Genomic DNA, 26615 nt, shown 5'->3' on the forward strand with positions numbered 1-26615 from the left:
ATGGAAAATACATTTGTAAATGGCAAGAATCATGTTCACTGTCCTCTTCCTGCCAACAGGTCCACGATGGCCGCTGGCACCAGACGCTCTTCACCTTCCGGACCCAGGACCCCCAGCAGCTGCCCATTGTCAGTGTGGACAACCTCCCACCCATCTCATCAGGGAAGCAGTACCGCCTCGAAGTTGGACCTGCATGCTTCCTCTGACCTCTGACCTCCAGGCTCCGCTAAGCCTTGTAGGGGACGGAAGAGGCGGTGGCAGCTGGTCCCAGAAGACGCAGGCCCTGCCTTAAGACTCTGATGCAGGTCCCAGCTGTTACCTGCTGCGGGAGTTGAGGAGTAGCAGGTCTGAGGCCGTCCTGGAGAACCACCGATCCCAGCTGAACCCCAAGAACCAACCAAAGAGCCAGCCAGAGCCAGCTGGCCTTGCAGCCCACTCCAGCCCATGACCTGTTGTGCAGCTCCGGAGACAGTCCCCTTCCCACTGCCCAAAGAGCTCCCTGCCACTGATGCCACCTCAGGGGAAGGGGTATTGTCAGCTGGTCCCTGCTTGGGAGCTTTTGATGTGCAATATTAGAAAGGAGACATGAAAAAAGAAAGAGGCGAAAGGAAAGAAATCTATATCTATATCTATATATTATTTAAACAAAGAGAAGGTGTGTTGCTATTTTTTTCACCTGGGAGAGGTGAGGAAGAACAAGAGAAGCTGGGGGTGTGGAGAGGCAGACCCCCAGGCTGGGGTGCTGGCCCCTGGGCTGGGTGCTGGGTGCTACCTCCCACTGTGAAATCGCTGGTGCTCACAATTGTAATGTATGTGATTTTTTTTTAAGGAGAAAAAAAACCAACCTTATTTAACATTCTGAAGGTGCTACTGTTTTTGTTGCCATGGGCTTTGAAGAAACTTTTTGAGTGGGTCCTTGTCCACTTTCTCTCCTCCAAATGGGGAGTTAAAAATGTTACTAGCGTCACCCATGTAATCTGCTGAGGAGGGAAAAGGAAAAAGAAAGAAAAGAAAAAAGGAAAAAAAAAAAGAAAAAGAAAAAACAACAACAACAAAACCTACCAGAAACCAGAAGTAGAGTGATTTCTGCTAATTCTGGGCTTTGAAACGTTTGTCCTTTGAGAAGGCGCTTCGACACAGTCCTCCTTGCTCCTGGAGTGGTTTGGTTCCCTTGGAAGGCCCACCCTGGGAGAAGACCCTGGGTTTTGAGGATGATCCTCAGTTAGGGCTGATCTTGAAGGTGGACTAAATAACAGAGCCATGCCTGAAGCCAGTGACATCCCGAGTGCTTTCCTGCGGGAGCCTGTCCTTCTCCGTGCCGCCAACCTTCTTGCTTTCTCAACATTGCACAGCTATGTAGAAACAAACCCGCCGTCCTTCCCCTCAGTACCAGTTTGGGTGGGGAAGGAACAATTATGGGTACCTCATCGGTCACAGCAGTGACCTTCCATGCAACCTAAACACGTCGGGACTCCAATTGGATTTTGAAGTTATATTAACTATGGAATTATTTTTTTAGAAGGAAGATTGATGTGAAAGTCTCTATTTCTGTGTTTCTAAAGTTGTGTCGTGTGGGGAATTGGATTCGATTTTCATTATTTAATACCTCACTCCCGCCCACCCTTCCCCATATGCGGTCCATGTACCCTTTCCTGCCTTCTCAAGCCTAGATGTGCTTTTTTTTTGTCATTTGGTCCTCATCTGAGCGCTGCTTCCTGTATTCCCCTCTGTGTCGCCCCCCCGTCCTCCTCTTGTCACTTGACGTGTACCCACTGTTGTCCTTTCATCTCTGTCTAAACGTCAGTGTGTTCAATCCCCCAATGGGTTCTGTTTTTCCTGTTCCCTTCTGGGCTTTAAATAAATATTTAAAACTGAGCAATGGAAAGATGTGTCTGGAGTCTGATGTTTCTTCGCACCGCTCAAAGGCAGCTTCTGCAGTGAGGTGGGAAGATGCATAGGGGGAGGGTACCCTGCCGGGGCAGTGACCAGCCTTGTGGCTTGGAGCTTAAAGCATAGGATAACAGGAGTGCTCCCTGCCAAGGTTCCAGAGGAAGAATGGGATGTCATAGTGTAGGAGGAGCCATTCTCTCTCCAAGCCTTACGCCTGGCGCTGTCCTGGCCCCTTCCCGCTGCACTCCATACTCAGGGGGTGGGACCCAGGGCTTTGCATGAGCCCTTCATTCATTCATTCTGATGGCAATGCTATTGCATATTCTTGTTCTGGGTCAACCCTCCTCAGAATGCAAGAGGTGGCTGCAGGGGTCAACAGAACAAAGAAAGAAGTGGGCTGTACGGGGCACACTTCATCGGGGCTCTGCTAAAGAAAGGTGGCCCTGGACACAGCAACACCAAGCGAATCGCTGTAGTTTGGACGAGAAGGAAGGGTACGTTGCTGTCACTACGGGCTGGTTGCAGTGCTCCACGGACCATGGCTGAGAAGATGACTCCGTTGATAAAGTTGTTTCCTGTGCAAGTGTGAGGCCCAGAATTCAATTCCCAGACCCACGTAAAAAATAAGAAATCAGTTGTGGTGGTACACACTTGTAATCCTAGCAAAGGGAAAGTGGAGACAGGAGGATCCCTGGGGCCTGCTAGCCAGCCAGTCTAGCCAAATCAATGAGCTCCAGGTTTAGTGAGATGCCCTGCCTTCAAATATAAGCCGGACAGTTCCTGGGGAATGATACATGAAGTTGACTACTGGCCTCTACATGCACACATACACACACAAAATTACACACACTCATGCATGCATTCATGAACACGCACCCCCCCATACCTACACATACACAAAATCAACACATACCATGCTAATGTCTTACCTATCCTGAGAAAACAAGCAAAGAAAACAGAGGAGGGTCACCACAAAGAGGTTTTGGTGCATACAATTCAAGATGGCTATTGTTGAGGCTGAATGCATACAGTGTGGACAGATTACAAGTTATCTGTGGGTTGATAGACACAGACACCAGCTGTGTCCTGTGCCCCCTTGGGCTATCCTGAGTAACACCTCCATCTGAGAGAATGCGTAACACCCGCCTACAAAAAGGTGTGTGAGAACATCTGAACGTCCTGGTTTGAGAAGTTCTGTGCTCTGAGCAGGGTGGGCCGTCAGCAGGTACAGGTGTGGCTCTGGGTCCACAGCTGCAGCTAGGGAAACAAGCCTTGCTCATCCACATGTTGGGAAGGTCAGTGACTCTCCTCAGATGGCGGGGCAGCAGCAGGGGCCTTGGTCACCACATGGTAGAAGTCACTGTTCTCCTCAGAACGGACACTAGGGCAGATGGATCCAAGCGGCAATGGGGGCCTGGAGCCCAGCTGTACAGAAGGCAAGGTGGCAGAGCTGGGAGGGCAAGACAGAGGTTGGCCTGGGGACCAGAACTCTGACAGTGTCAACAGCCTCTCTGGCCTTGTGGACGAGATACAGGAGACAGGAGAACCAGCAAGAAGGGCTTGAAGGGAAGACAGTGTGTCTGCCGCTAGTCTGCTTCGGATTCCTGGGTCCCTGTGACCTGGCCAGTAAACACCTTGGCGCTAAGCCAGTTTTTTTCTTTTTTCTTTTGTCCCTGAAGTGGCAGGTGGTAACTTTCTCTAAGCTAGTGTTCCCCACATTTCTCAACCTCCCATTGCACAACCTGGGTGTCAGGAAGTCGCCTGGATGGGTTCCCCTGCAGGCTGGGCTTCCACAGTGCTGCCAAGCCAGCCAAGGCCAACTCATGCCCATGTCCAGAAGCCTGTGAGGGAAAGAGAAGGGCAGACAGACAGACAGACAGACACTGGAAGTTCAAGACCAACTTCTTGGCAGGGGCAGGGCCTTGAGAGGGACCTCATGAAGGACTGTGCTCTATCCTGCCAGCCAGCTGCAGGCCATCATCCACAGCGAAAGAACAGGATGGTCAATTGCTGTTAAGTGTGTGGGGGTGGGGGTGTGCATGTGTGTGGATGTACGTGTGTGTGCACGTTTGTGTGTGTGTGTGCCTGAGATGAACCTCAGATGTTTTTTGGTTTTTTGTTCTTTTAGTTTTTTCTCAGAGCAGTCAACCCTATTTCTTCAGTCTCATTTGGCCTGGAGCTGGTCGAGTCAGCCATCTTGGCTGGCCACCAAGCACTGGGAGTCTGCTCCCTGCCATCCCTCACAGCTGGGATGACCACGTGTGGCGCCATGCTCAGGCTTTATTATATGACACACGGAAGCCAGCCATGTGTGGTGCAAGCCCTGAAAAGCGGCATTCACGTTCACAGGAAAGAAGGTTGTTCCTGCTCCCCAGCCATGCCTCCTGTACCAGAACAGGTGTGCTATGCTTTCATCTCAGCTGTGTGGCTTGTAAGACCTGTGCCTACCTTGGTAAGCTTCCAGGCAAGGGAACTGAAGTCCATAAAGGTCACTTGTACAGAAGCTGTCAAGTTCTCCAAACAAGATCTGGACTTTCCCAACAGTTGCTGGTGTGTTTTCTTAGCCCTGACCCTGACCCACAGGTCATAATTAGAACCAGGTGAAGAACAGTCCTCACCTCTGAGGTGTCAAGTCACCACTGTGTGTCTTTTCTCCAGATGCTTAACCTCTCTGTGCCGTTTGTTACCTCATCCATGTAATGGAGGACTATCCTGTTTTTGTTTTGTTTTGTTTTTAATCCTATTTTGAGCCAGTTATAGGCATGTTTTGGCATTTTAGTGTCCTTGAAGTGGATTCTAATCTCTGCTTAACCAAAACAGGTCTGGCTTCCCCCCCCCCCCCGTGTTCATTCAAGTGTGCCATTGAGCTTATGATGAAGGTTACTGTTAGTGGGCAAACCTCTGACAGCCAGGAACTGATGGAATCCTCATAACCCAGTCAGTGTGTAGAGCTCTATTTTACAAAGGGAGATAAAAGGCACAGAGAAGGTAAATGCTTTCCCTAAGGCCACACAGCTAGCAAGTAACAGGCCCAGGACAATGTTTTACTGCTGTGTTCTGTTTGCTGGGGCCTTGTCCTCTCTCTCCTTTCGCAGGGACTTTAGGCACTGTATAAGGGATAGATGGAGAGACAGGAAGAAGACTGTTAGTTTGTACGGCACCTGAGAGTCCCTGGAGGGCGGGTGCTAGCTGCTTCGTGTGTTTGGAGGAATTACTTGACAATCATATGGGTGACCAGACCCCAGGAGCCACCTAAGTGACCGTGAGGACAGCAAGGAGCACATACCCTTTCTGAGGAAAGGCATAGCATTTTCTTCACATTCATCCTTTGTCGAATTTCTTGGCCACTGGTCGAATTTCTGCTCTTGAGCCATTTTAAGGTGTGGAAAGAAAGCTATGTATACTATAAAGTATACATTTGGGGGATTGATGTTATTAATCATATTTTGTCCTTAAGTTTTGTACAACTATTTGCAAGGCTAGCATCCAGGCTTTGGCTGTCATTGTTCAGAACCTGCTTTGTGTTTCCTCAGCTTGTGCATGTGCTGGGAGCAATAGGTGTGACGGGCCACTGTCAAACTGGCTCCAACACCTTGAGCAGAGGCAGCCTGCCTCAACTCTAGAACGTTTCCGCAGGCAGCTTCATGAGAAGGTGCGCTTTTGGTGCCTGAAGCGAGTGCTCAGTGAACTTCTGCAAAGCAGGAGGCACTAGAGTGCGATCCGCTTGCCTTCTCTCCCCCTCCAGGTTCTTGCCAATCTCCTCTACGCCCCAAGGCCGCATCTGTCTCCTTTTGGTAGTTACTTATGCCATAAGGCTCAGATGAGGAGAATCACTTCTGGGCAGTGCTGGGTACAGGGATGCTGCGGCTGCACACTGCTGCCTCAGACACAGGAGCTTGAATGTTAGCTAACAAATCTGTGTCTGTGCGTGTGCCTGTGCGTGTGCCTGTGTGTGTCTGTGTGTGTGTGTGTGTATGTGAGAGAGAGAGAGAGAGAGAGAAGAGAGAGAGAATGCTGCGGCTGCACACTGCTTCCTCAGACACAGGAGCTTGAATGTTAGCTAACAAATTCGTGCGTGTACGTGTGTGCTGTGTGTGTGTGTGTGTGTGTGAAAGAGAGAGAGAGAGAGAGAGAGAGACAGAGAGACAGAGACAGAGAGACAGAGAGAGACACAAACTGTTGCAGGATATTTGATCCCACTGTGAACCCTAAAATTGTGAACTGTAAAACCCTGTTTCTTATTTGGTGTGGTTGATCCTTATCACACACCTTTAATCCAAGAACTTTCTGTTTGTTGTAAACAGATGGTTATAGTGTGGCTGAGCCCAAGCACACAACTTTAATCCAAGAGTTTTCTGTACACAGGATTTAATAAAGTTAATCCTAGGTTAAGTGGTGGAGCAAGTAACCAGCTGACAAAGATTAACAGAAAGGAGGGAGAAAATGAGGGAACGGGCCTCAGCTGGGATACAAAGTTAATAAACTGTAACTAATATTAAAAAATAAAAATTAAAGAAAGGAAGGACTTTGAGAGAAGGTTTGTTTGTTTGTTTTTTGGGTGTTTGTTTGTTTTGATAGGGTTTCTCCATGTAGCCTTGGCTGTCCTGGACTCGATTTGTAGACAAGGCTGGCCTGGAATTCACAGAGATCCACTTGCCTCTGCCTCCCAGAGTGTTGGGATTAAAGACGCCACACGCCCGCTGTTTTTGAGACAGCACGTAGAAGTAAAAAGCTGTCTAGCACTTGAGCTTTTATCTGTCTGGCTCTCTGGCTTTAGTTTTGGCCTCAGCTCCTCAGCTTTCTGGCCTTTGGAGCTTTGAGCTAGCATGCCTTTGACTGTGGGATTTTTGGCCTTTTCCTCCTGGGCTTTCAGCTGAGCTAGTGAGCCTTTTGGGCTTTCTCTGCTGGGAAGTGAGCTGAGAAGGAAGGTCAGCTGGGTGCTTCCTCTGCCTCTCTGAGCTGGCAAGTTCACCCCAGCATCTGACTCCTGAGACTTTATTGGTAAAATAGAACAGTTGGGATTTCCATTCATTTATAACAACAACAAACAGAGCATTGCTAAGTTGGGACAGAAGGTATCATCATTGGCTTTTAGACTCATTATGGTTTTGCTTTTTTCTCCTCTGAGAAGAGATACATTTTTTGAGTGAATAAATACAATGAAACACCTTTTAGGTCTCCATCTGAGCCAGTTCTCCTAGGCCCTGAACACCACCACACCACTGCAGAGCAATCCCGGGACATCTGTGGCTCCTTTCTTTTGCCCTAGGCAATCACTGACTCGATTTCTACCATTAAAGGTTAATTTAGGCTCTTCCAGAACTTCCAGAACTTCCTGTAAACCGACTCATACAGTCCCGCCTCTGTGATACCTGAGTTCTGCTGCTGGCCACGGTCTTGTCCAGTGGTCATTTGTATTGTCACACCTATCAGCAGTTCACTTCCCTCCGTTGCCTAGGAACACTGTTCTCGCGTCAACTGTCACAATCCATTTCCCATTTTTCTGGTAATGGGCATTAAGAGATTGAGTTTGGGGCTACTTTAAATAATGCCGCTAGAATCATTTATGCGTGACCCTCCTTTTGGCCCTCCTCCTCCTCCTCCTTTTGTTGGATAGAGGAGCAATTTGAAAGGGTAATATGCTCTGATGTTTCTCATCAGGAGGGAAAAGTACAATACAAAATGCTGTAGATCAAAGAAAGGGTCTTGTGAAATTAGAATACACCAAGTATTACGTATCACTAACAACATAGCTCTGACTGTACTTAGGTATGAAAACATGTGGAGCACAGAGGAGATACAGATACCTGAGTTTGCTATGAAGTTTCTGTTGCTGAAGTTTTGAAATAGCTGTGTGGCCGCAGGCTGGTCTCAAGCTCTCAGCAAGGACTCCCTCCTCACGCGGAGTCACCGTGCCTCCATCCCCGTAACTTTTCAAAAGTGTTCATTTATGTGGACAAAGAAGGAGCTACATCGGGTAGGACCTAGGACCAGCTTTCCTGGATGCTGGGAACAGCACCTGGATTGGGCACGCACTGCCACAGCAGGTCTTTTCCTGGTTTAGATACTGGGATGTCTGCTGAACTAGATGTTCAATTCAGCAACACCCTCTTTTGTTGGGTATGTGGCTGGCTTCAGGGCTAGGGAGGGGTCCCCGGAAGCATCACACTCATTTGAAATCTAAGCCATCTTTGTTCTTGGACCTCAACCTGACCCCCTAAATGTCTTCCCAGTTCACCCAACCCTCACCTGGAACCTCTTTAGAGCACCTCCAGGATTGATTTGTGGGTGGGACTCACTCGTGTTAGGCAGCAGCTCCATAGAGTAAGAAATGGCTCGGACCTATATTAAAATCTGTATTTGATAACACGGTAAGTGTCATCAGGCTAGCCTTGTAACACACCTTGGCCGTGAATCAGCCACTCTGGCTTTCAGGCAACTGAGGGCAGGAGCCTGGGTCAGGGCTGGCTGTGGGAGTCACGCTTGAGCTGGCTTCAGAGAACATTTTGCACAAGATACTTCCTAAGTGCTAGTGGGATTGTGTCACAGCTCTGCAGGCCCTGGCTGCACTCCCATGCCCCTCCCTCATCTTGTTATAAAGATCACTGCACCCTCCAGCCACCAATTAGCTCTTCCTGGCTCTGGGGCCTCTGAGTGTCAGCATGGCGCTGAGCATGGTTCTTGTCATTTTGAGCCTCCTTCCACTGCTGGAGGCCCAGAACCCAGAACACGCCAATATTACAGGAATACCTATTACCAACGTCACCCTGACCTGGGTGAGTGCCTGCCAAGGGCCCGGCCCTGAGCACTGGAGATAGCTACCTTTCCTCTGGGCTTTTCCTTCCTTGATGTCTATGTTCATCTCCAGGCTCCTGTTGCTGCCTTTCCCTCTCCTGGAGGAAATTCTAACCAGCTTGGGACTCTGGTGGCATCCCCCTGCCTCCAAACTCAAAGCATCTCTCTGAGGCCTCTCAGTAGGAGACAGAGCAGTGTGATGGCTGACTTTTAAGCTGCATATGTGATCCTTGCCTGGGGTTTCAGTCTTCCCATGTATGGCTCAGAAGGCATTGCTTGCCGGCCCCTCATCACTGCCGATTGCTGAGGTCACAAGCTCTGCTCACCTGTGTGTCTACTTCTTCTCAGCTCTCTGGAAAATGGTTTTATGTCGGATTTGCTTCACACAACCTTGAGTTCAAGAAGGAAGCTCAAAAGGTCCAGTCAGAATATTTTTACTTTACTCCAAACTTGACAGATGACACTATTCTGCTTCAAGAGCACCAGACCACGTGAGTCCTTGCAGCGGCCACCCGCCCCCGCCCGGGCCTCTGTTCCTGGACGCCCGGAAACCTGAGCAAACTGCCTCTGCCTGGCCTCCCTGCCCACCTTCAGGAATGGGGACAGCTGTCTTTTCTACCTGTTTCTTGCCTTTGTGCACGTCTCCTCTCTCTCTGCTACTTTTACAGAGGCTCTGGGGCTCTCCATGCTCACCTTTCTTTTCCGTTTGCCTTTAGGGAGGGCCGGTGTGTCTATAACTCCAGCCAGTTGGGAGTCCAGAGAGAGAATGGGACCCTCTCTAGAAAAGGTGAGGGTGTGAACCCACTGCTTTCTGGGAGGTTATTGCAAAGATAAGAGGAAACATGAGGGCAGTTAAGTAGTCCTTGGAGGCTTGTAATTAGAAGCAGGGTTCAGATCAGAGTCCAGCTCCACACAAGTCTCTCTTTTAACCTCCTTTACCATTCTCTGTGACCTCAGAGCGGGAACCCATGGGCCGGGCAGCCAGTGACTTCACCCATGCCCTCATGTCACCCGGGACAACACATCGGCAGGCTATGCAAAAGCTGTGGGCCTCATCTGCTTAGCAACCATGAGGCTTTTAATTCTTGTCCCTGCCCCCACCATTATCTTTCCAAGGTCCCTGCCATTCCTTGTCTATGAAGAACGCAGAGTCAGGCTGGCACACAGCAAACCCTGGGCACACGGCAGCTCCGGGGAGCCCCAGGCATTTGCCCATAGCTCTTTGTCCCTTCACCTTATGGAGACCATGACAGCATTCTAGTGACTCACCGAACTCTTCCTCCTGCAGGAGCAGTAGAAATCATTGCCCACCTGACAGTGCTCAAGAAACATGGGGCCTTCATGCTGGCCTTTTCCCCAGAGGATGAGAAGAACAAGGGACTGTCCCTTTATGGTAGGCCCTTCGAAACCTTGAGCTCCACCGGGCCTTACCCTCCGTCCTCCACCCACACCCTACATCCAGACCTGGCCTCCCATCGGTGAACCCTTACCTAGCACCATCATCCCTCATTCTCCCTTGCAGCTGACAAGCCAGCTATTGCCCCAGAGCTGAAGGAAGTATTCCAGAAGACTGTCAAAAGTCTGGGCATGGATGAGTCAGAAATCATATATGCCGACTGGGAAAAGGTAAATAAAGGGATGAGAGCACCCTGGCGTTGGTCCCATTTTGAGTGACGCTAGAGACTCAGGGAGGGTGAGCTGCTGGTTAAGGCAGCACAGTGAAGTGGGTGTCTTGCTGTTAAAAACCCTCCTTCCTGCTCTGGCAGCTGAGATTCACAGAGACCATAGATGGGCAGTGAGCCTGGGGTGGTTGGTTAAAATAGGAGATGCAGGAAAGACTTGGGGATGCTGAGAGGCTGGGCCAGAAAGGGCAACTGAGGGAATATCAGGTGCCAGGGTACTAGGCCTTTCCTTGAAGCTTTCCGTGCCATGCCAACTCCGGCAAGCCGGATGACCTCGGTGATAGGCAGGGCTGACCCATGTGGAGTCTTCTTGGTGCTCGCTCTAAACCTGTGCTCAGAGAAAGGCATCCTGAGCTTTGGCTTTGTCCTAGCTGAAGCCATAGGTTCAGCTAATGAGCTTATGCTTTGTTGAGGAGACACTCAGTACTCTGACTTTTGTGACTCCTTTCTCTGCTCACTGGAGGAGCCCTTCCCCCCTCACAGCCACTGGAACGGAGCTGTTTCAGTCTGCCTTCCCCTACCTCACAACCAGGGTTCCCCAAAAGATTCACCCAGCCACCTGAGCCTCAGTTGTGTCATCTGCATGACAGTGGGGCCGGAAGGCTTACCCCATACCTCTGGACAGGAGTGTCCAGAAAATGCCTGCCATTCAGGAGTAGAGTGAAGAAGCTGAGATCCAAAGAGAGGGAAATGGCTTTCCCTAGACCGGCTGTTCTCAACCTGTGGGTCGCAGCTCCGTTGAAGGGAATTGCATGTCAGATGCCCTGCCTGTCAGATATTGGCTTTAAGACTCCGAGGAGTAGCAAAATTACAGTTATGAAGTAGCAACGAAAACGATGCCATGGTTGGGGGTCACCACACCACGAGGATGCAGATTGGGAAGACTGAGAACCACTGCTCTAGGCACTCCCGTGAAGCCACAGAAGCTCCAGGATACAGCTGACTGACACTGCCCCACCTTTTCTGGCTAACCTCTGTGCTTTTAGCCTTTGAAAAGAAGCATGTATTTTAAAACGTATTTATTGCTAGTGTGTGTGTGTGTGTGTGTGTGTGTGAGAGAGAGAGAGGGGGGGGATAACTGTGGTGAAGGGCCTCTTCAGCCACCCTTACCGGGCTCTGGGGATTGAATTCAAGTTGCCCTTCAGGCTTACCTATCTTGCCAGAATTATTTCTACATCTCATCTTCCACCCAGATTACCCTGGAACTCACAGCAATCCTCCTGCCTCAGCACCCCCAGGTATGTGCTACTCTGTTCTTTTCCCGGATGTCTTCTAGGATGTGTGCAGTCAGGAGCAGGAACATCTTGATATGAAGAAGAAGAAGAAAGAGAAGGATCTCTAGGAAGGCCGGGCATGGGCTCCACTCTCTACTCCTGGGCTGTTCCCACACCCAGCCCTTCCACCCTGTGCACCTTGGTTCTTTCTCTGCACAATAAAGGTTTGGTGAAGCAGTCAATAATCATTTCTTTGCTTCCTTCTCTCTCTCTCTTCCAAGGGCTGCCATGAATGGAATGGAGCCTTAGCTAGATCCAACGAGCCCCAACCATCTGAGTCGGGCTACAAGGAATTGCCCTTGTTATGAGCCCCAAACCCAAGAGGGCATTTAGGGAAGACAAGGCAGAAGGCCCAAGCAGCAGCGAGTGAGGCTGGGAATCCAGATGTGCAGTGCCTGTCACAAGGGCCTTTACCTCAGAAGTGCCACCCTATCACTGGCAGGGAGGTGAGCTGAGAGAGAGGTCATGGTGTAGAAGGCCAGGTCAGGGTGACACAGTAGACTTAGGCCTCGGCTAGAGGGGCTGGATGTCTCCCTGAGTCCTCAGGGTGCCTGTGTGGGACCCGGAAGACAATGACATGGTGAGATGAGACTGGTTCCCTAGAGGCCAGCTGACGTCTATTTCACAGCTGAGACTGGAGTTCCTGAGGCACCGTCCACTCAGTGGCAAACACAGGGTGTGAGAGAGCTCTGTGTGTGTCTGTGAGGACATTTCCAGAGAGGGCCAGCACCCTGAATGTGGCCAGACCATCCTTGGGCTGACGGCCACACTCAACAAAGAGGAGAAAGCAAGTTGAGCACCTACACTTATCTCTCTCTGCTAAGCGCACGTCTGTCCCAGCTGGATGCAATAAGGCAGGTTCCGCATCCTTCTACAGAGGCAAGGGCTGGGGCCCTCCTCACAGCCCCCTTCACTTTCTTTTGTCAGGTATTTTGTTACAAAAATGTGAAAAGCACCTGATGCAGACAGCTCTGCCTATCAGCATGCACTGGCGGCAGAGTGGGGATGGCAAAGCGGTGCCACACTCATGCCCCGTGTCAAGCTGGGCTCAGGCAGAGGCTGCTGTTTGCTCTGGAAGGAGGCTCTGGCCTAGGGCTCTGGTAGACACTTTCCTGCTGAGTGTCTCCCACCATCTCTAGCCTGGGGATGAAAGGCCTTGCTCAGCTGGCCTCTCTAGGCAAAAGCATGACAAGAAAAGCATGAGAGACAGACGTCAGTCAGAAGGGCAGGCAGATTTCGGAATGATATGCAGCAAGGACCATGAGAGATACCTTAGCTGACTTTCCCCGCCTGCACCCTCACCTTCAGAAACCACAGGCTCCCTCACACACAACAGACACATGTAGCTTTGGGAATTTCTTTCCCCTTTCTTAAGATCATTATTTATTTTCCTTCATTTGCTTTTATAACGAAAATATATTTTAAATGCCTCAAATATATAAACAATCTGTGACAAATACACATTCCAGAAATGCTGAGGTCACTCTGCTATGGGATGGGGAGGGGGGTGGGACATCGCCTCTCAGCCTCAGGCCAGGCCTGGCAGGTAGCTTGGTCCTCTGCTGGATGCTAACAAAATCCAAAGAAGCAATGAGAAGGTCTGAGGCTGCTGGGTGGTTCCTGGCCCTACACGAGCTGCCTCTACTCTGTAGGCTTATGGGGAAAAGCTCTGGGCATGTGTCACCTGACACCTCCATCCCAGGACATTTACGGGTCCCCAAGTACTGCCCTGCCCACAGGTTACCAGGAACAAATCCCTTAGCTAGGTTCTCCTTGACAATGCTGCCTCGGAGTGGCTATTACAGGCAGTGACAGAAATGCCGCAGAGACCAGTCTTTTCTTGTCCTCTCTGGCCTTCACAGAAGGGTCCAAGCTCAAGTTAGCTCCCCAGTGTAAGGACAGTCTGTCTAGTAAGACCCATAGTATTAGCTTCAGGAGGACATGGACAGGAGGGGGATGACGAGGCAAGTCTCAGAGGCTCTGACTCGACAGAGTTAGCCATGGTCACTGCACCTGTTAGGCAGAGCTGGTCCCCGGGACGCTCGACCAAGCCAACGTCTCTCCATTTTAAACATGCCTCATGGCCCAGGCAGGTGGCACCCCTGGGGAGGGGGCATGACACCTCCCAGCCATCAGTGGCTTCAGGAGACTGTTGACTGGGGGACGCCAGTGGCTGCCTGCCTACTCAGTCTCGGAATCTCCACAGGATCAGAAGAGGCAGGACCGTCTTAGGCCACCAACATGGCGCAGGTCGGCAGACAGGGAGTGGCTCAGCTGTTGGGCAGTGAGGTGCACGTTCTCAGCGGCCCGTGCTGCCTCACTGATTGCGGCCTGCAGCTCCTCCTGATCATTCAGGCCCAGATGGGCAGAGTGCTGGGTTCCCCGAGATCGCCGGGCAGGCTGCCGGGAGGCTTTCCGGGCTGAGGTAGGTGCTAGGGTTGCATAGTACCTGGGGAGAGAAGGAAGAGCATATGAGCCAAGAGCCAAGAGCCAGGCAAAGAAAGCAGTTAGGGGTTCAGAGCCCTGGCTGTATGTCTACTCACTTCCTCCCTGGTACAAGGCCCCTTGTGGAGATATGAGCTTAGAGGGATGAAGGAGAGTGTATGTGTGAGTACCTGCCCAGGAGCAGGTGCTAGGCACAATTAGTTAGAACAATCCTCTCACTTAACAATTACTCATAGGCCCTCCCTCTGCCCCCTCCACTGTGTGCTGCCTGTGTGTACACACTGGGGCTGCAATGGAATTCTACCAGTATCTGGCACATTCTCTAATCAGCAAGTGGCTGATGAAAAGCATCAAGCTGAATGACTGGGCTCCCTGGAGGTAGCAGAGCAGCTCACGTCCCTCTTGGAGGGAGAATCTGGGCTTGCAGTGGCTCCCAGACTCGCTGCTCATGTATGGGCCAGTTCCAAGCTTTCCAGGGCAGAAACTAAAGGCACTGGACTACGGAGCCTCTGCTGCAGGCTGTGTATGGCCAGCAGGTGGCAGCACAGCACCATTGCAATTTCTAGTTCAACCTAGAGCATGCTGGGTCCTGCTGTCCCATCAAGAAGGAATCTGAGGTGTGGTTTGCTCTCCCTATACCTGAAGTACGAAGGCTCCTGGCCACCCTTGATGAAGCTCTGGCTTCCATACATTCCTACATGTAATCATCTTGACCACCGTTTCTCAGAAGAAGAAACAGGCCAGGGGGCCAAAACGATCTGCCCAAAGTCATTCTCCAACTGCTGGCCACTTAATCCTCTCCTTCCTTGGGGCCACCACAGCCTGCGAGCGCCCCTCTAACCTCAGACTGTAAAGATTTGCCTTGAGGACAGTAGAGAACCCGAGGATCCCGCAGGCTGCTAAGCGGCACCAAGCCTCCCCCGCCCAGGAACAGGAAACATTGGAAGTTGTCCATACCATGTGCATCAGGGTCTAGACATGGAGAAAGTCTTCCCCGAAGGACCCTCCAGACTCAACCAAGGCAGGAGAAACTGTGCCCAGACCTGGCCCCTCATGGAGGTCCAGTGTCTGCTGGCGCCTTGGGCTTCTGTTCCTACTGCATCAGCTGCCATAGAGGCAGTTACCACCCCGTTATCCACAGAGGCAGACCAGCTGACTCATTTTACAGTGGAGGAAACTAAGGTTGCAAAGTAGCTGGTGACAGCTAGGACTAGAAGGGAGAGGGGGCTGCAGAGAGAACTAAGGTGAGATTTCCTCAGTCATGACACTTCCCGGAATCACAGGACAACTCCACAAACATCCAAGTGGGGTCTTGACACATGTCTTGCTTAACCCTCACAATCCGTACCTGGCTGAGCCACTCCCCCATTTCACAGATAGAGAAACTGAGGCTTAAGGAAGCAGTCCTCTGCCCCTGCCACAGCAGTGATGAGACGAGAGCAGGCTCTACACAAACATGTCTGAAGCGTCACAAGGCTGCCGGGCCTGCTCTCTGTTTCTTGGCAGGTGTACTCAATCCTAGGACCATCTAGTTGGTACCCACACATGCCAAAGTCACGGAGACAGGGTGACAGGAAGCAGCTGCCACCACCAAGAGGAGCCTGAGTTGCCAATGAAATGTAGGGGATCCTGAAGGTACCCCGGAATTGAAGATAAATCAAGAATGCTAGAGGAAAACTGCATGCTTTGTTAATACTGGCGCATTCGAGTTGGTTCTCTGGCAGTGACAGGAGTGCTTATGAACACAGACATGGGGAACAGGCTGTGGGGGAGGGGCCTAGTGTGCGGGAAAGCTGTGTAGTACCCGCTCAAGCCTAAATGCCAAACCATTCCACTAATGAGAGTCAACTGAAAAAGAGAAAAGATAGAACCTACACTATCTAGCTAGCTACCCTCTCTCTCTCTCTCTATATATATATATATATCCACTATATATATATATATATATATATATATATATATATCCACTTTACATACATATGTATACACACATATTCATTATTACAGGCTTGCTCACTAGGACAGGAAGATGGCTAGGGTTCTAAATCCTCAGGAAGCTGTAACTCTGGAGACAGGGCCCTCCTGCCATCCTAGATTACCCCTGAGTCCCCAGCACCCAACAATCTGCCCCCTAAGGATTTGTTGAGTGACTAGAAGAATGTCAGGCGTGCACTCCATTTTCCATATGGATGAATTACAGGAAGTCACTACCCTTGGCCCACTGCCCTCTGACATAATGTAAGGATGCTGATTTTTGCAGGTACCCACAGGCTGGGGCAGCTGGAACGGAGGACTCACACAGTGGGTGGGGGGTAAGGCAAGACGGGAGCCAGGGAGACGTAGGCCATGGCTGGGGGTGCAGCAGCCAGGTACCAGAGTCCAGGAGGCACTCGAACTGGCGAGTTCATCTGCCGGTTCTTCCGCTTGGGGCTGGGGGAGGAGGTTGTGGCTTTCCTTGGGGTGTTCTTCTCTGTAAAGGAAGAGAGGACACAGAGATGTGGGGATGTGGGCAGCCTGCAGCCAAGCACGGTGGGGTAGCCAGCAAGTGCTGCACGTGGGGGTGATGGGCACTGGGTGGGGCACCCTGGGTGGGCACTCCTCTGCTTCCTTTAGTTTGCTCTAGCTGAGCTTAGAGTGTTCCCAAGGTCTGGCCAAGCCCATGACTAGAGGAAGATGCTGAGTGCTCATTCCTACCAGAGGGGCCTGGGCTGGGGCCATCTGCCTCTGCAGTGGACTTGACTTCGCCACACAGAGGACAGCGGAGGGTGTCAGCAGCAGCGGCTCCCAGCGGCTCTCTAGAGACAGGACTGTCTAGAAGGGAAGAAAGAGAAGGAGGTCTGGAAAGGTCCCCTGCAGGAGCTACCCAGGCTGCTTTTTGAGGACAATGTGGATAGTAATGATGACACAAGCAGGTGCTGACAACGTGCTAGTTGCTAAGCACCTTCATGTGTCAGTCCACAATGCCCCAGCACCTCACTGGGCTAGCTACTCTGCCTATCTCCCCTCTACACCTAAAGAAACTTAGGCTTCATGAGGTAGCACTTTGCCAAGGGAAGTGGCCATCTGGTGCAGGCCCTCCAGATGACAAGGCCATGTTGCCTCCTGGACAGTCTCAATCCTCCCATGAGAGCGCAGGGCAGCCAGCAGGAAAGCAGGGTCAGTGGAGGGTCAAGGAACAGCCCATAGTACTCACTGCAGACACCCAGTGCCAGCCCTGGCTGAGCATCAGGCTTGTGCACTTGCTCCCCAGGCCACACTTGGCCAGCACACCCCCTGGGAACCTCCCACTCCCGGTCTGGTCATGTACCCCAGGTCTGTGTTTGCCCCGACCTCTCTGCTCCCATGATGGTTCCTTAGAGACAATATTGGTAGGTGCTGAGTGAGTGAGTGAAAAAGTGAGTGGGAAAGTCTGTCCATGAGGTGCGGGGCCAGTGCTCTGGAGCATGAAGACCCAGGTTCAAATACAGACTGTACCACCTGGAAGCTGTTCGTCCCTGAGTGGGTTACCCACTCTCATAAAACAGTCTGTGCTCATCCCTGATAAAAATTCCCAATGGGGAGCCTCCGCTAACCAGACTGCTGTCTCTTACCTGGGTCCTGGGTCCTAGCGGGCTGGCAGCGGGGACAGGAGGCTGTGCCACTGTCCTTCAGGATGGCCCTGGGGGACAGAATGTGGTACTCCTGGCCTGGAGAATAACCCAGAGAGATTATCATCAGCACCTGTGTGGATTCGGGAATAGTCTAACCATCCCTCTCCTGAACTTCCGGTGGTTTTGCTAGCTGTCCTCTGCCGTCTCCTGTGCGCGTATGAGTGCGCTCGCCACGAATGTACCCCTGTACACATGTGTGCCTGTGTGTGTAGATCACAGATGCCTGTTTACTACCACCCTCTTTCAGGCTCCTTGCATCCCTGCTTCGAGAAGCAGCTGCCATCCTTACTGTGTGGGCGTGGTTAGCACACCCAGCAGAGGCAGGACATGGTTAGGAGTCAGCGTGTGGCTTCCTTGCTTATGTCTTGTTTCTCCCTGGGGGTGTGGGGGCAAGGACTCCCAGGTCAAGATGGCCATGGAGTACCTGAATTGCTGAGATTCAGGTTCAGTCAGAGATGTTGCTTGCACTGGTTGGTTTTGTGTCAACCTGACACAAGCTAAAGTCATCAGAGAGGAAGGAGGCTCAATGGCCTCCGTAAGATCTCACTGTAAGGCATTTTTCTTAATTAGTGATTGATGGGCAGGGCCCAGTCCATGGTGGGTGGTGCCATTCCTGGACTGGTGGTCCTGGGTTCTATAAGAAGGCAGCTGAGCAAGCCGTGAGCTCATGAGCTCATGAGTGCCCCTCCATGACCTCCGCATCAGCTCCTGCCTCTGGGCTCCTGCCCGTTTTGAGTCCTGTCCTGACTTCCTTCGATGATTAACAGTGATGTCAAGTGTAAGCTGAATAAACCCTTTCCTCCCCAACTTGCTTTTGGTTATGGTGTTTCCTCACAGTGGTAGGAACCCTGACTAAGACAGTGCATCAGTAAACAAAGCAGAGAGGGATGGAGGAAGATAGCAGGCAAGAACTTACGGTCTCCACACATATGAGGACACACATGCACATGCAGTCATGCACACATGTGCCCATACACACAAACGTGTTTACACATGTGCACATAAACAAGGTAAAAATAAGCCATGGGCCAAGGATGGGGGCTCCATGGTTGGACACTTGCTGGGTGTGCTGAGCTCACCTGTGTACTGACCCCGGAAGGAGACTCTTCCCCTTCGATTCACCCCCTCCTGTGCCACCTGGGGATGCTCCTCAAAGGTCCTGTTCTTATCAGATGGCAGCCAAGGGGAAAGCGATTCAGATTCGGAACCTGTGGTGGAAAGGGAGCCTCAGAGGGGCAGGTGAAGGGCTCACTCTGTTGGAGGCGTGAGCACAGTACAAGGGCAGGGGTCAGGGTGATATCTGGGTTTTGGGCTTGGGTCTTCCCAGGGAACCATGAATCCATAGCCCCAGAATCTCAGCCTGTAGCTTGTGGCTACCATAAACCTGTGCAGTATCTGCGGGGCAGATGCTGCTATTTCTACATGGTTTGCTGTCACTTTATCTGCTCGGAGCAGTTGACAATCTGGCCAGGAACAGGAACTGGGGCTGAACCCCAGTTCAAACTCCAGAGCTGTGCTGTCCGTGAAGTCCCTGCATTCTGGACTTCAGGGTCCTCAGCAGAGTGTAGATCCTGCTTGCAATGGAGGCTGGGACCACCTGAACAACGTCCTCAGCTCCATCCCTTGTGGTAACTGCAGTCTAAGGTGCTTAAAACTAGAGATGTGCTTTATCTCAGAGCGCAGAGACACGCCCGACGGCCCTCTCCAGGCTTTTCTAGGTTCCCTGGCCACAGAGCCAACATGCTGACGGGGACCCCAGAAACCAGCCCCAGCCTCTGCTCACTTACTTATCAACAGTCTGGGAGCATCCCGAGGCACCGAGGAGGACCTGGCTGGCCGTCTTCCTGTTGGCCCAGTTGGTTCGACACCGTTCGGCTCCACACACAGCCTCTCTATGGATTTACTAGTAAGACGGAAGAGAGACCACCATAATGTTTGGGGGCAGCCTTCACAGATGACCATGGCATATGTGCTCCCCTGCCATAAACTAAATAAATGTGGGGGAAAGGCATAAGAATGACCATGTTGGGGGATGGGGAGAGTATAGCGTCTGAGTCCATGTGCCCAGAGAGGGCCAGAGACTGGCCCACCCTATAGGGAACAGAGGTAGGAGTTGGGGGTGGGGTCTTCTACCTGCTATAGCGGGAGCCCCAGGAGGGTGAGGAATCCTCCAGCTTTTTCTGGGTCTGGATGGAGGGGTTGAAAGCAGAAACTACAGGAGTTGGGCTTCTTGGGTGTGGCCGGTGCAGGCTGTCCTCGAGTCTTAGGCGGAGCCGTGATACCTCTGCCTGTAGATCCTTGATGGCCTGGCTGGAGTGGCGGGGAGACAGAAACAAGAACATATGAGCAAATAACAGAGCTTGTGGGACCCCAGTGTTGCCTGGGTGGGGTGGTTTGTGTCTTTGTAGACACAAGGTCAGACTGTATAACCAGGTGATTCTGGAATGTCCCTTGCCACACACCTTACAACTTTTCTGCGTTTATGCTCCACAAGCAAATCTGGGGAACCCACCTGTGAGGGTGACCCCCGTAACCTGCAGGCTCAGCTTCTCAAGACAGAGACTAGGTACAGAATAGAAAACACTGAAGCTGGCTTGGTGGCCACCCCTGCACTCCCAGCACTCAGGAAGCTGAGGCAGGAGGACCACCATGCTTTCAAGGCCAGTCTGGGTGACATAGAAAGCACACAAACAAATGCCTGTAGGTTTTCCACCCTGTCCTGCCTGATCAGGGCCGCCCCACCTTCCCTACCTCCTTTCAGAAGCTGCACCTCTGCCTGAGCTGGACCACCTGCTCCCGTTCCTGCAGGTGTTCCTACTGTCTATGCTGCTCCCAGCGAAGATGTCCCTGCAGTGTATTTGCCCCCGTAACCCTCACCCACGGGTAGGCAGGGTAAGCATCCCATCTCATAACCACAGAAGCATCAGGTGTGGGGTGCATTCCTGGACTCAGGCTTCAGGAGGGGGAGTGAAGGGAGAGATAGGGGATTCCACATGCTCCTGGTGTTGTGGAGCAAGAGGGTGGGAGACGAAGATATTCTCTGCAAGGCTGCCTGCTGCCCACTTCTCACCTATACCCTCCTGTCCAAAGGGAGCAACATCGCCCGTATCGGCCTGCTAGGTCCCCACCTCACTGAGCTCTCAGGGTCCCTGCGAGCCTTGCCAGCACTGCTGAGAACAAACCAACCAACATCCAGACACAGACCCTATGCGTGGAGCACCACTAGAGGCTGGGCTTGGCATGGCCATCTTCTGGGCTGAGGTGAGCTCTGGAGCCACTCCGTGTGTGGCACCCAGGCTGGGGACTCCCCTCAGGATCCCTGAACTCTTGGGCAAGTGTCTCCTAGTGTTCCTTGCAAACATGATCTCTGTGGTGACTGCTCAGGAAGGCTTGGAGACCTCCCTCTGGCCGTGTCCAAGCAAGCTGTGTGTGTAGCAAGCATAGATCTCCTTGGTGATCCCCAGGGAGACTCGTGCTGGGGTTTACCAAGGAAAAGCCCAGGGGCCATGGTAGCTTCAGGAGAGTGAGAACACCCAGCAGCTGGTTAGACGTGGGACACAGAACCTGGCCTCCTGGCCTGGGACCTGGAACACAGCCTTGGGTGTCATCTGTCCTCTGGCTGGATCTGCCAGGCTCTTGGGCTTCCTGACTTAACACTAGTTGCCTGATGTTCAGTAGGGACTGCAGCTCATTTTTCTCTGAAGACTCGGTCCTGACCCTGCCCAAGAACCAGCAAGCAAGCCAAGCAGCCATCAGAGTCCTTCAGGCCCTCCTTCCCCACACGCCCTGAGGCTTAATGACCACCAATCCCCAGGGCATGCCAGCACAGCAGTATGCCACCACAATAGCTCTTCTTAAAAATGTCCCTTCTTTTCTGAGTCTGGAGTCACCTTTCCCCTACTGAGGCATCCTTCTTGGCCTTTACCCCTTGGCCTCTGAACTGACCCCAGCGGCAGCCAGGGAACTTCTAAAGCTGTGTCTGTAGTTATTGATCTCACACACCATCTCCTCCTCTCTAGCCCAGCGTCATACCAGCGAAGGACTGATCACATTTGAGAGTGCCTGCATGCTTCTTTGACTATGAGCTGGCGAGCTTTTCCAGAGCCAAGAAGTGTCCAGTCCCTTATTATATCTCCAAGGCCTAGTACAGCATGAGCCAATGTGCCTCTCTCCCCTCTCTCTCCCTCACCCTCCTCCACACACATACATACAACTACACATAGGTCCAAAGACTACAGGGGTAGACAAATTCAGTTCAGACCATAACACAGAACACCAGTTGCTGGGCAGAACTGTTCACAGGGCAACAAACATGAGCGTACTAGCCAGGATGGCCTTGCAAAGTTCCCAGTGTGTTCCAAGAAGTAACAGATGGTCTTCTATTCAGTCAAGGAAGGATCTCAGCAGAAAACAACTGAGAGACAGGACAGTTTCTCACCATCTAGCCTAGGCCTGTACAGAACTCATGGTCCTCCCCACTGCCTCTCAGGAATTGGAATTACATGGATGTATCTCCATGCCTAGCTTGATATTAATCTGCAATATAGATGTCATACAACAAGGCGTGTGTGTGTGTGTGTGTGTGTGTGTGTGTGTGTGTGTGTGTGTTGAGGGGGTAGGTCTCAGAGTCAGAAAAATGTACCTGTCGATCATTTCCCATTAGCTAGAGAAGAGGTCTCATAAAGCAGCCCTGAGCTAGGAGGCAAGATGAAGGCACACATGGCCCTGGCTGGGACACTGTGAATGTGTAAGCTAGGTAGGGGCACTGTCATGGCCTTCTGCCTCCTCCACTCTCCATCTAGTGAGGCGGGATTGCCCAGACTGTGCCACTTACTCGCGCTCTGTCCTGTTGAGGAGGAGGTTGGCAGTGCTCTCTGCTGATCCATGGGGCATGGAGGCAGCTGTGGGGACTGGGGCAGGGGCTGGGCTGGTTGTTCCACTAGGAAGATGTTTGGAAATCTGCTTCTGTCTCTTGAGCTCAGACCTGGTAACCACTAGAGATGAAGAAAGAGGCAACATGAGCAACAGAAATGAGCCCGGGAGCATCAGCTGAAGGGTGGCAAAAACGAGGTGGGAAGGTAGGGGTCTGTGTGTGTGTGTGCGCGTGCGCGTGCGCAGACGTGCACAAGTTGGTGTCTTTGCAGGCCCAAGGTGTCAGATTTCCCTGGGGCTGGAGGTATAGGCAATTGTGCGAGCCTGATGCAGACAATGGGACTAGAACCAGATCTTCTGCAAGTGACCATTTAGCCATCTCCCCAGTCCCTCTCATTGGTTGGGGGCTGCCAATTTGGCTAGACTAGCTGGCCAGAGAGCCCCTGTAATCCACCCATCTTGGCCTCCCCAGCAATGGGATCACACATGTCACTCACTTGCTTTCTCACTTGGGTTCTTGGGGATCAAACGGAAAGGAAGCATTTCCCCAACTGAGCTCTCTTTTCTGCTCCCCTGTGGTGAATCTCCATAGCATTTCCTTCCCTCAAGTACATCACAAAGCTGTCTGTTTGATGCTTCAATTCATACAGTGTGGTCACTTCCAGGCTACAGCCTACCCAGGCTCCCCACTCACCCATCTTAGCCACTGGTGCCTGCTCCAGGTGGGAGGTCTGTGCTCCTTGCTGGAGAGAGCTGTTTGGGCTGGATGGATGCCGCTGGGTTCGGCATCTGGGTGTGGCAGCCTCAGCAGCTCTTCTGGAACCACAGGGAACCACAGAGACCCTGGCCTTGGCATGGGAAGTTCCATCACCCGGCACAGAAGCAGTGATGTGCTGAGCTGATGTCCCTAGAGTGCTGGAGGCCAGGGGAGGAGGGACACACTGAGGTTAGACAGAAAGGCCTCAAGCCATGGTACCCAAGCCCCTCTGTGTGCTAAAGCTCGAACTCTCAGCCTTAGGGCTGCACATGTCCAGAATCTCAATCTATCTGGGGACAGAGAACAGCCTCAGCGGAGGCATCTGCCTCACAGTGCACCTGTCAGACATATAGGGCAGGAATGGAACTCTGTTCATTCTTCACAGTTCTAGTCCCTCCTTCACATGCACGCCTGAGTGCCAGCTAGGGCTCCAGGTTGCCAGCGCCCCACCCTGGGATCCCCAGTCTCCATGGTGACTGCATTGCTCCCCCTTTCCTGCAGATCCCCTCCACCCTCAGCTTTTCCTTGAGTTCCTTCCGGTGTCTCTCCACCTGCTACGCTGACACTCTTTGGTCCGTAGCATCTGCTGTCTCATACTACCCTCCCTGCAGCCCTGATCTACTCACTCCATTTATCCCTGCATTTGCTTAGGAAAAACGTATCTCTGAACAGTTGCTAATGGGAGGAGTGATATTGAGGAAGCCACTTTTGCTCTTGCAGCTTCTCTTCCCTTCTGTCAGAATGACAAGAACAGGAACCATCACTGAGGGTATGCAGATGCCATTGGCCCTTGTTCTGGGCCACCACGGACACTTGGATTTTCAAGATTCCCCAGGTGTGTGATAGTGGTGGGTTAGAATACCTGACATGGGAAAGCCGGTGCTCGGGGGTCTGGGTGAAGGGTGACACTATGCTGGTTTCGGAGCCCACGAAGCCACTGTCTATCTCTGGTGAGAGCATCCAGGGCTCCTAGAACAGGCCACGTTCTTTAGTCTGAGGAAAGCATTCCTGTGCAGTGGGAAGCCCTTCCCAGATCCTGGCCTCACACCCCCAGGCTCCCTGTCCCATGAGGACACTGAGCAGGCCTTGCTGCCCTGAAGACTGGGCTCCATCTGGGCTCTTGGAAGAGATGCTAGGGCTTGCAAGATGGGAGGAGGAGGAGGAGGAGGAAGCCTCAACCCATTTTTTTTTTGTGGGCAGTTCTATGTGCTGCAGAGATGCCTAGAACAACATATGTCATGCACATGCCAGCACATGAACTTAAAGCAGGACTTAGGGAACATGTGGGTCAGGAGGTCCAGCCACCTCAGAGGGCTCAGGTCTCTTGCAGAGACTGTCATTGGTTCATTAGGATTGCAGACGTGTGTATATGTGCATGCTCCATGTGTATTTGTTTCCCTATATGTAGGTGTGCATGTGTGTGTGCATATGTGCCTGTGTATATCCATGTAGGTATACATGCATGTGGTATGCATGTGTGTTGTATGTAGTTTGTATGTGTGTGTGTGTGTATACGCACATATACATAGTCTCAGTGGCATTTCATCCATGGCCTTTCCCCCTGCAACACTTTGAGAATTAGCATTTGCTGGTGCAAATGGTACAGTTAGGTACCAGGTCTCAGTTCTGACACATGGTGACACATGGGCACAAGCCACAGCTCTAGAAGGAGGCTGCTAGCCGAGGACAGGGCTAGAGGAGGTATTGGGCCCAAATGTTTATGGGTGGGCAGGCTTATGGCTGCGGGAACAGGAGCAGGGTAAAACAATCGAAGGGCAAAAACAGCTCAAACACCAAGGAATCTTCTGGCCATTCTACAGGCACACTCACCTCAGCATGGGACCTGCCAGCCTGAAGCAGAGCTTTGCGAGGAAGGAGCCCTGAGGGCCCACTCTCTTCCAGGCTAGTCAGACTGCTCTGATGTGAAGCCATGGGCCTGGTGCCCCGTTGAGCCACTTCAGCTGTATTCAGGCCTGCTGTGTACCTCTCTCTGGTCGTGGATGTCCGGAAGCTTGGTGGCTTCATGGAAACCACCCATTCCTCATCTTCCCTAGCAGGGACGGAGACAGCATTTGTGAGCCCCCACGTGAGCCAGGTGCCCCAGACCTGGGGGTTCAGCCTATCCTGAGAGCACTGGTCTAGGGGCAAGCTCTGGCATCAGACTCATATTCCTGGAGGCGCATCATAGCTGTCACCGAGCTGTGAACACTTTCTACCTCTGAACCTCGTACTCCCTTTAACGGTAATGTGAGAAGCCAAAGTAACCTACCCGGTACACCACAGCATAAAAAACATGAAGATGTGGCTGAAGCAGAGGTCCTGAGAGCCCAAGCATTCACACGCCCCCTTTCCTGCGTTAGCTATTTCCACAGATTTCCATGGACTCAAAAGACAATGTTATTATAAGTGGAAGAACAGAGTTTGGTAGAAACTAACTTTGAAAATTATATAAGAAACATGACAACAATATCACAAGCTAGATACTTTTTTCTCCCTGAAATGGGACTTGAACTTGGATCATGCTTAGCAGGTAGGTATTCCTACACTGAGCTACCTCCCTAACTCTTTTGATTGTGCTGACAATGGCCACCCCTGTGTGGGACATCGGAGCCTGTGACAGAGGCCAGGGACTTACTGGAGAGCAGCCCTGTGGCTTTTCTTAGCCTGAGCTGAGCACTGTCCTGGTGGTACCCTCACGGCATCTGTTTTCCCCAGAGCTGAGGCTGGACCATCAACTTCCAAGGTGCCATGATGATCCCGCTCCTCCTCCTCCCCAAGGTCCTCTTCATCTTCCACCCTCAGGTCTTCAGGGAGAGACTTGGTGCTGAGGTATCTGCAGGAGGATGCCCAGGGCATGTCACCTCTGCCCATGGAGACAAGTAGGACCCCCTGTATCTGGCCCAGCACTGGAGACTGCCTCCATCCTATGGACACTCACCGCTCCAGAAGGCCATGGAAGTCCTGCTCCACCTGAAGCTCCTTGTCCCCGAGTGGGTCCAGGAGATCTCTCCCGATTTCCTCTATCCTGATGCTCCCCAGGCCCACCTCTTTGCTCATGGGGAGAATGAAAGATCTTCCAGGGGAAGTGGTGGTGGCATCAGGCTGTGCCAAGGAAGTGGGAGACAGAGGTTAATCGTCAAACTGAGCACCTGCCTCTGCCATCTCTTGCCACATGCTGAAGAACAGGAAGCAGTGGACGTGTTGGCCTGTCTCCTGCCATTTTTCCTGTGAAGACCGCAGGGTATTCATG

The 26615-nt window shown here is 51.9% G+C and overlaps 3 protein-coding genes across 10 annotated transcripts in view; 2 read left to right on the forward strand and 1 right to left on the reverse strand.

The window, feature by feature from the left end:
* Col27a1 (collagen type XXVII alpha 1 chain) overlaps positions 1–1885 on the forward strand; it is a 117925-nt gene extending 116040 nt beyond the window's left edge. For all 4 annotated transcript variants that reach the window (XM_060381182.1, XM_060381183.1, XM_021650015.2 and 1 more), the window contains one exon: positions 60–1885. In XM_060381182.1, the coding sequence (XP_060237165.1) occupies positions 60–206 (147 nt within the window). In that variant the 3' untranslated portion in view covers positions 207–1885. The remainder of the gene's footprint in view (positions 1–59) is intronic.
* Positions 1886–8495: 6610 nt separating this feature from the next.
* On the forward strand, positions 8496–11816 carry LOC110556309 (alpha-1-acid glycoprotein). Its single transcript, XM_021650027.2, has 6 exons — positions 8496–8666; positions 9034–9176; positions 9402–9472; positions 9974–10078; positions 10208–10311; positions 11644–11816. Exons 1-6 carry the CDS (start codon positions 8553–8555, stop codon positions 11707–11709), a joined length of 603 nt encoding a protein of 200 aa, XP_021505702.1. The 5' UTR covers positions 8496–8552; the 3' UTR covers positions 11710–11816.
* A 1180-nt stretch (positions 11817–12996) lies between these two features.
* Akna (AT-hook transcription factor) overlaps positions 12997–26615 on the reverse strand; it is a 45035-nt gene continuing 31416 nt past the window's right edge. For 4 of the 5 annotated variants that reach the window (XM_060381188.1, XM_060381187.1, XM_060381186.1 and 1 more), the window contains 13 exons: positions 26304–26467; positions 26001–26198; positions 25196–25415; positions 24228–24334; positions 23303–23523; positions 22571–22730; positions 19870–20046; positions 19524–19639; positions 18816–18944; positions 17677–17772; positions 16781–16897; positions 16385–16556; positions 12997–14090 (listed from right to left, as the gene is read on the reverse strand). In XM_060381188.1, coding sequence (XP_060237171.1) covers positions 13850–14090; positions 16385–16556; positions 16781–16897; positions 17677–17772; positions 18816–18944; positions 19524–19639; positions 19870–20046; positions 22571–22730; positions 23303–23523; positions 24228–24334; positions 25196–25415; positions 26001–26198; positions 26304–26467 — 2118 coding nt within the window. In that variant the 3' untranslated portion in view covers positions 12997–13849. Of the gene's footprint in view, positions 14091–16354; positions 16557–16780; positions 16898–17676; positions 17773–18815; positions 18945–19523; positions 19640–19869; positions 20047–22570; positions 22731–23302; positions 23524–24227; positions 24335–25195; positions 25416–26000; positions 26199–26303; positions 26468–26615 lie in introns of all 5 variants that reach the window. The other variant, XM_060381189.1, reaches the window with a different exon arrangement.

Source organism: Meriones unguiculatus, chromosome 3 (genome assembly GCF_030254825.1).
Source record: "Meriones unguiculatus strain TT.TT164.6M chromosome 3, Bangor_MerUng_6.1, whole genome shotgun sequence".
NCBI lineage: Eukaryota > Metazoa > Chordata > Mammalia > Rodentia > Muridae > Meriones > Meriones unguiculatus.

Excerpts from the sequence above, each read along its gene's own strand:
- LOC110556309 (XM_021650027.2), top strand. The coding sequence starts at position 8,553 with ATGGCGCTGAGCATGGTTCTTGTCATTTTGAGCCTCCTTCCACTGCTG. Across the intron at positions 9,177-9,401 it reads CTTCAAGAGCACCAGACCAC|GGAGGGCCGGTGTGTCTATA; the intron begins GTGAGTCCTTGC and ends GTTTGCCTTTAG. Across the intron at positions 10,312-11,643 it reads TATATGCCGACTGGGAAAAG|GATGTGTGCAGTCAGGAGCA; the intron begins GTAAATAAAGGG and ends GATGTCTTCTAG.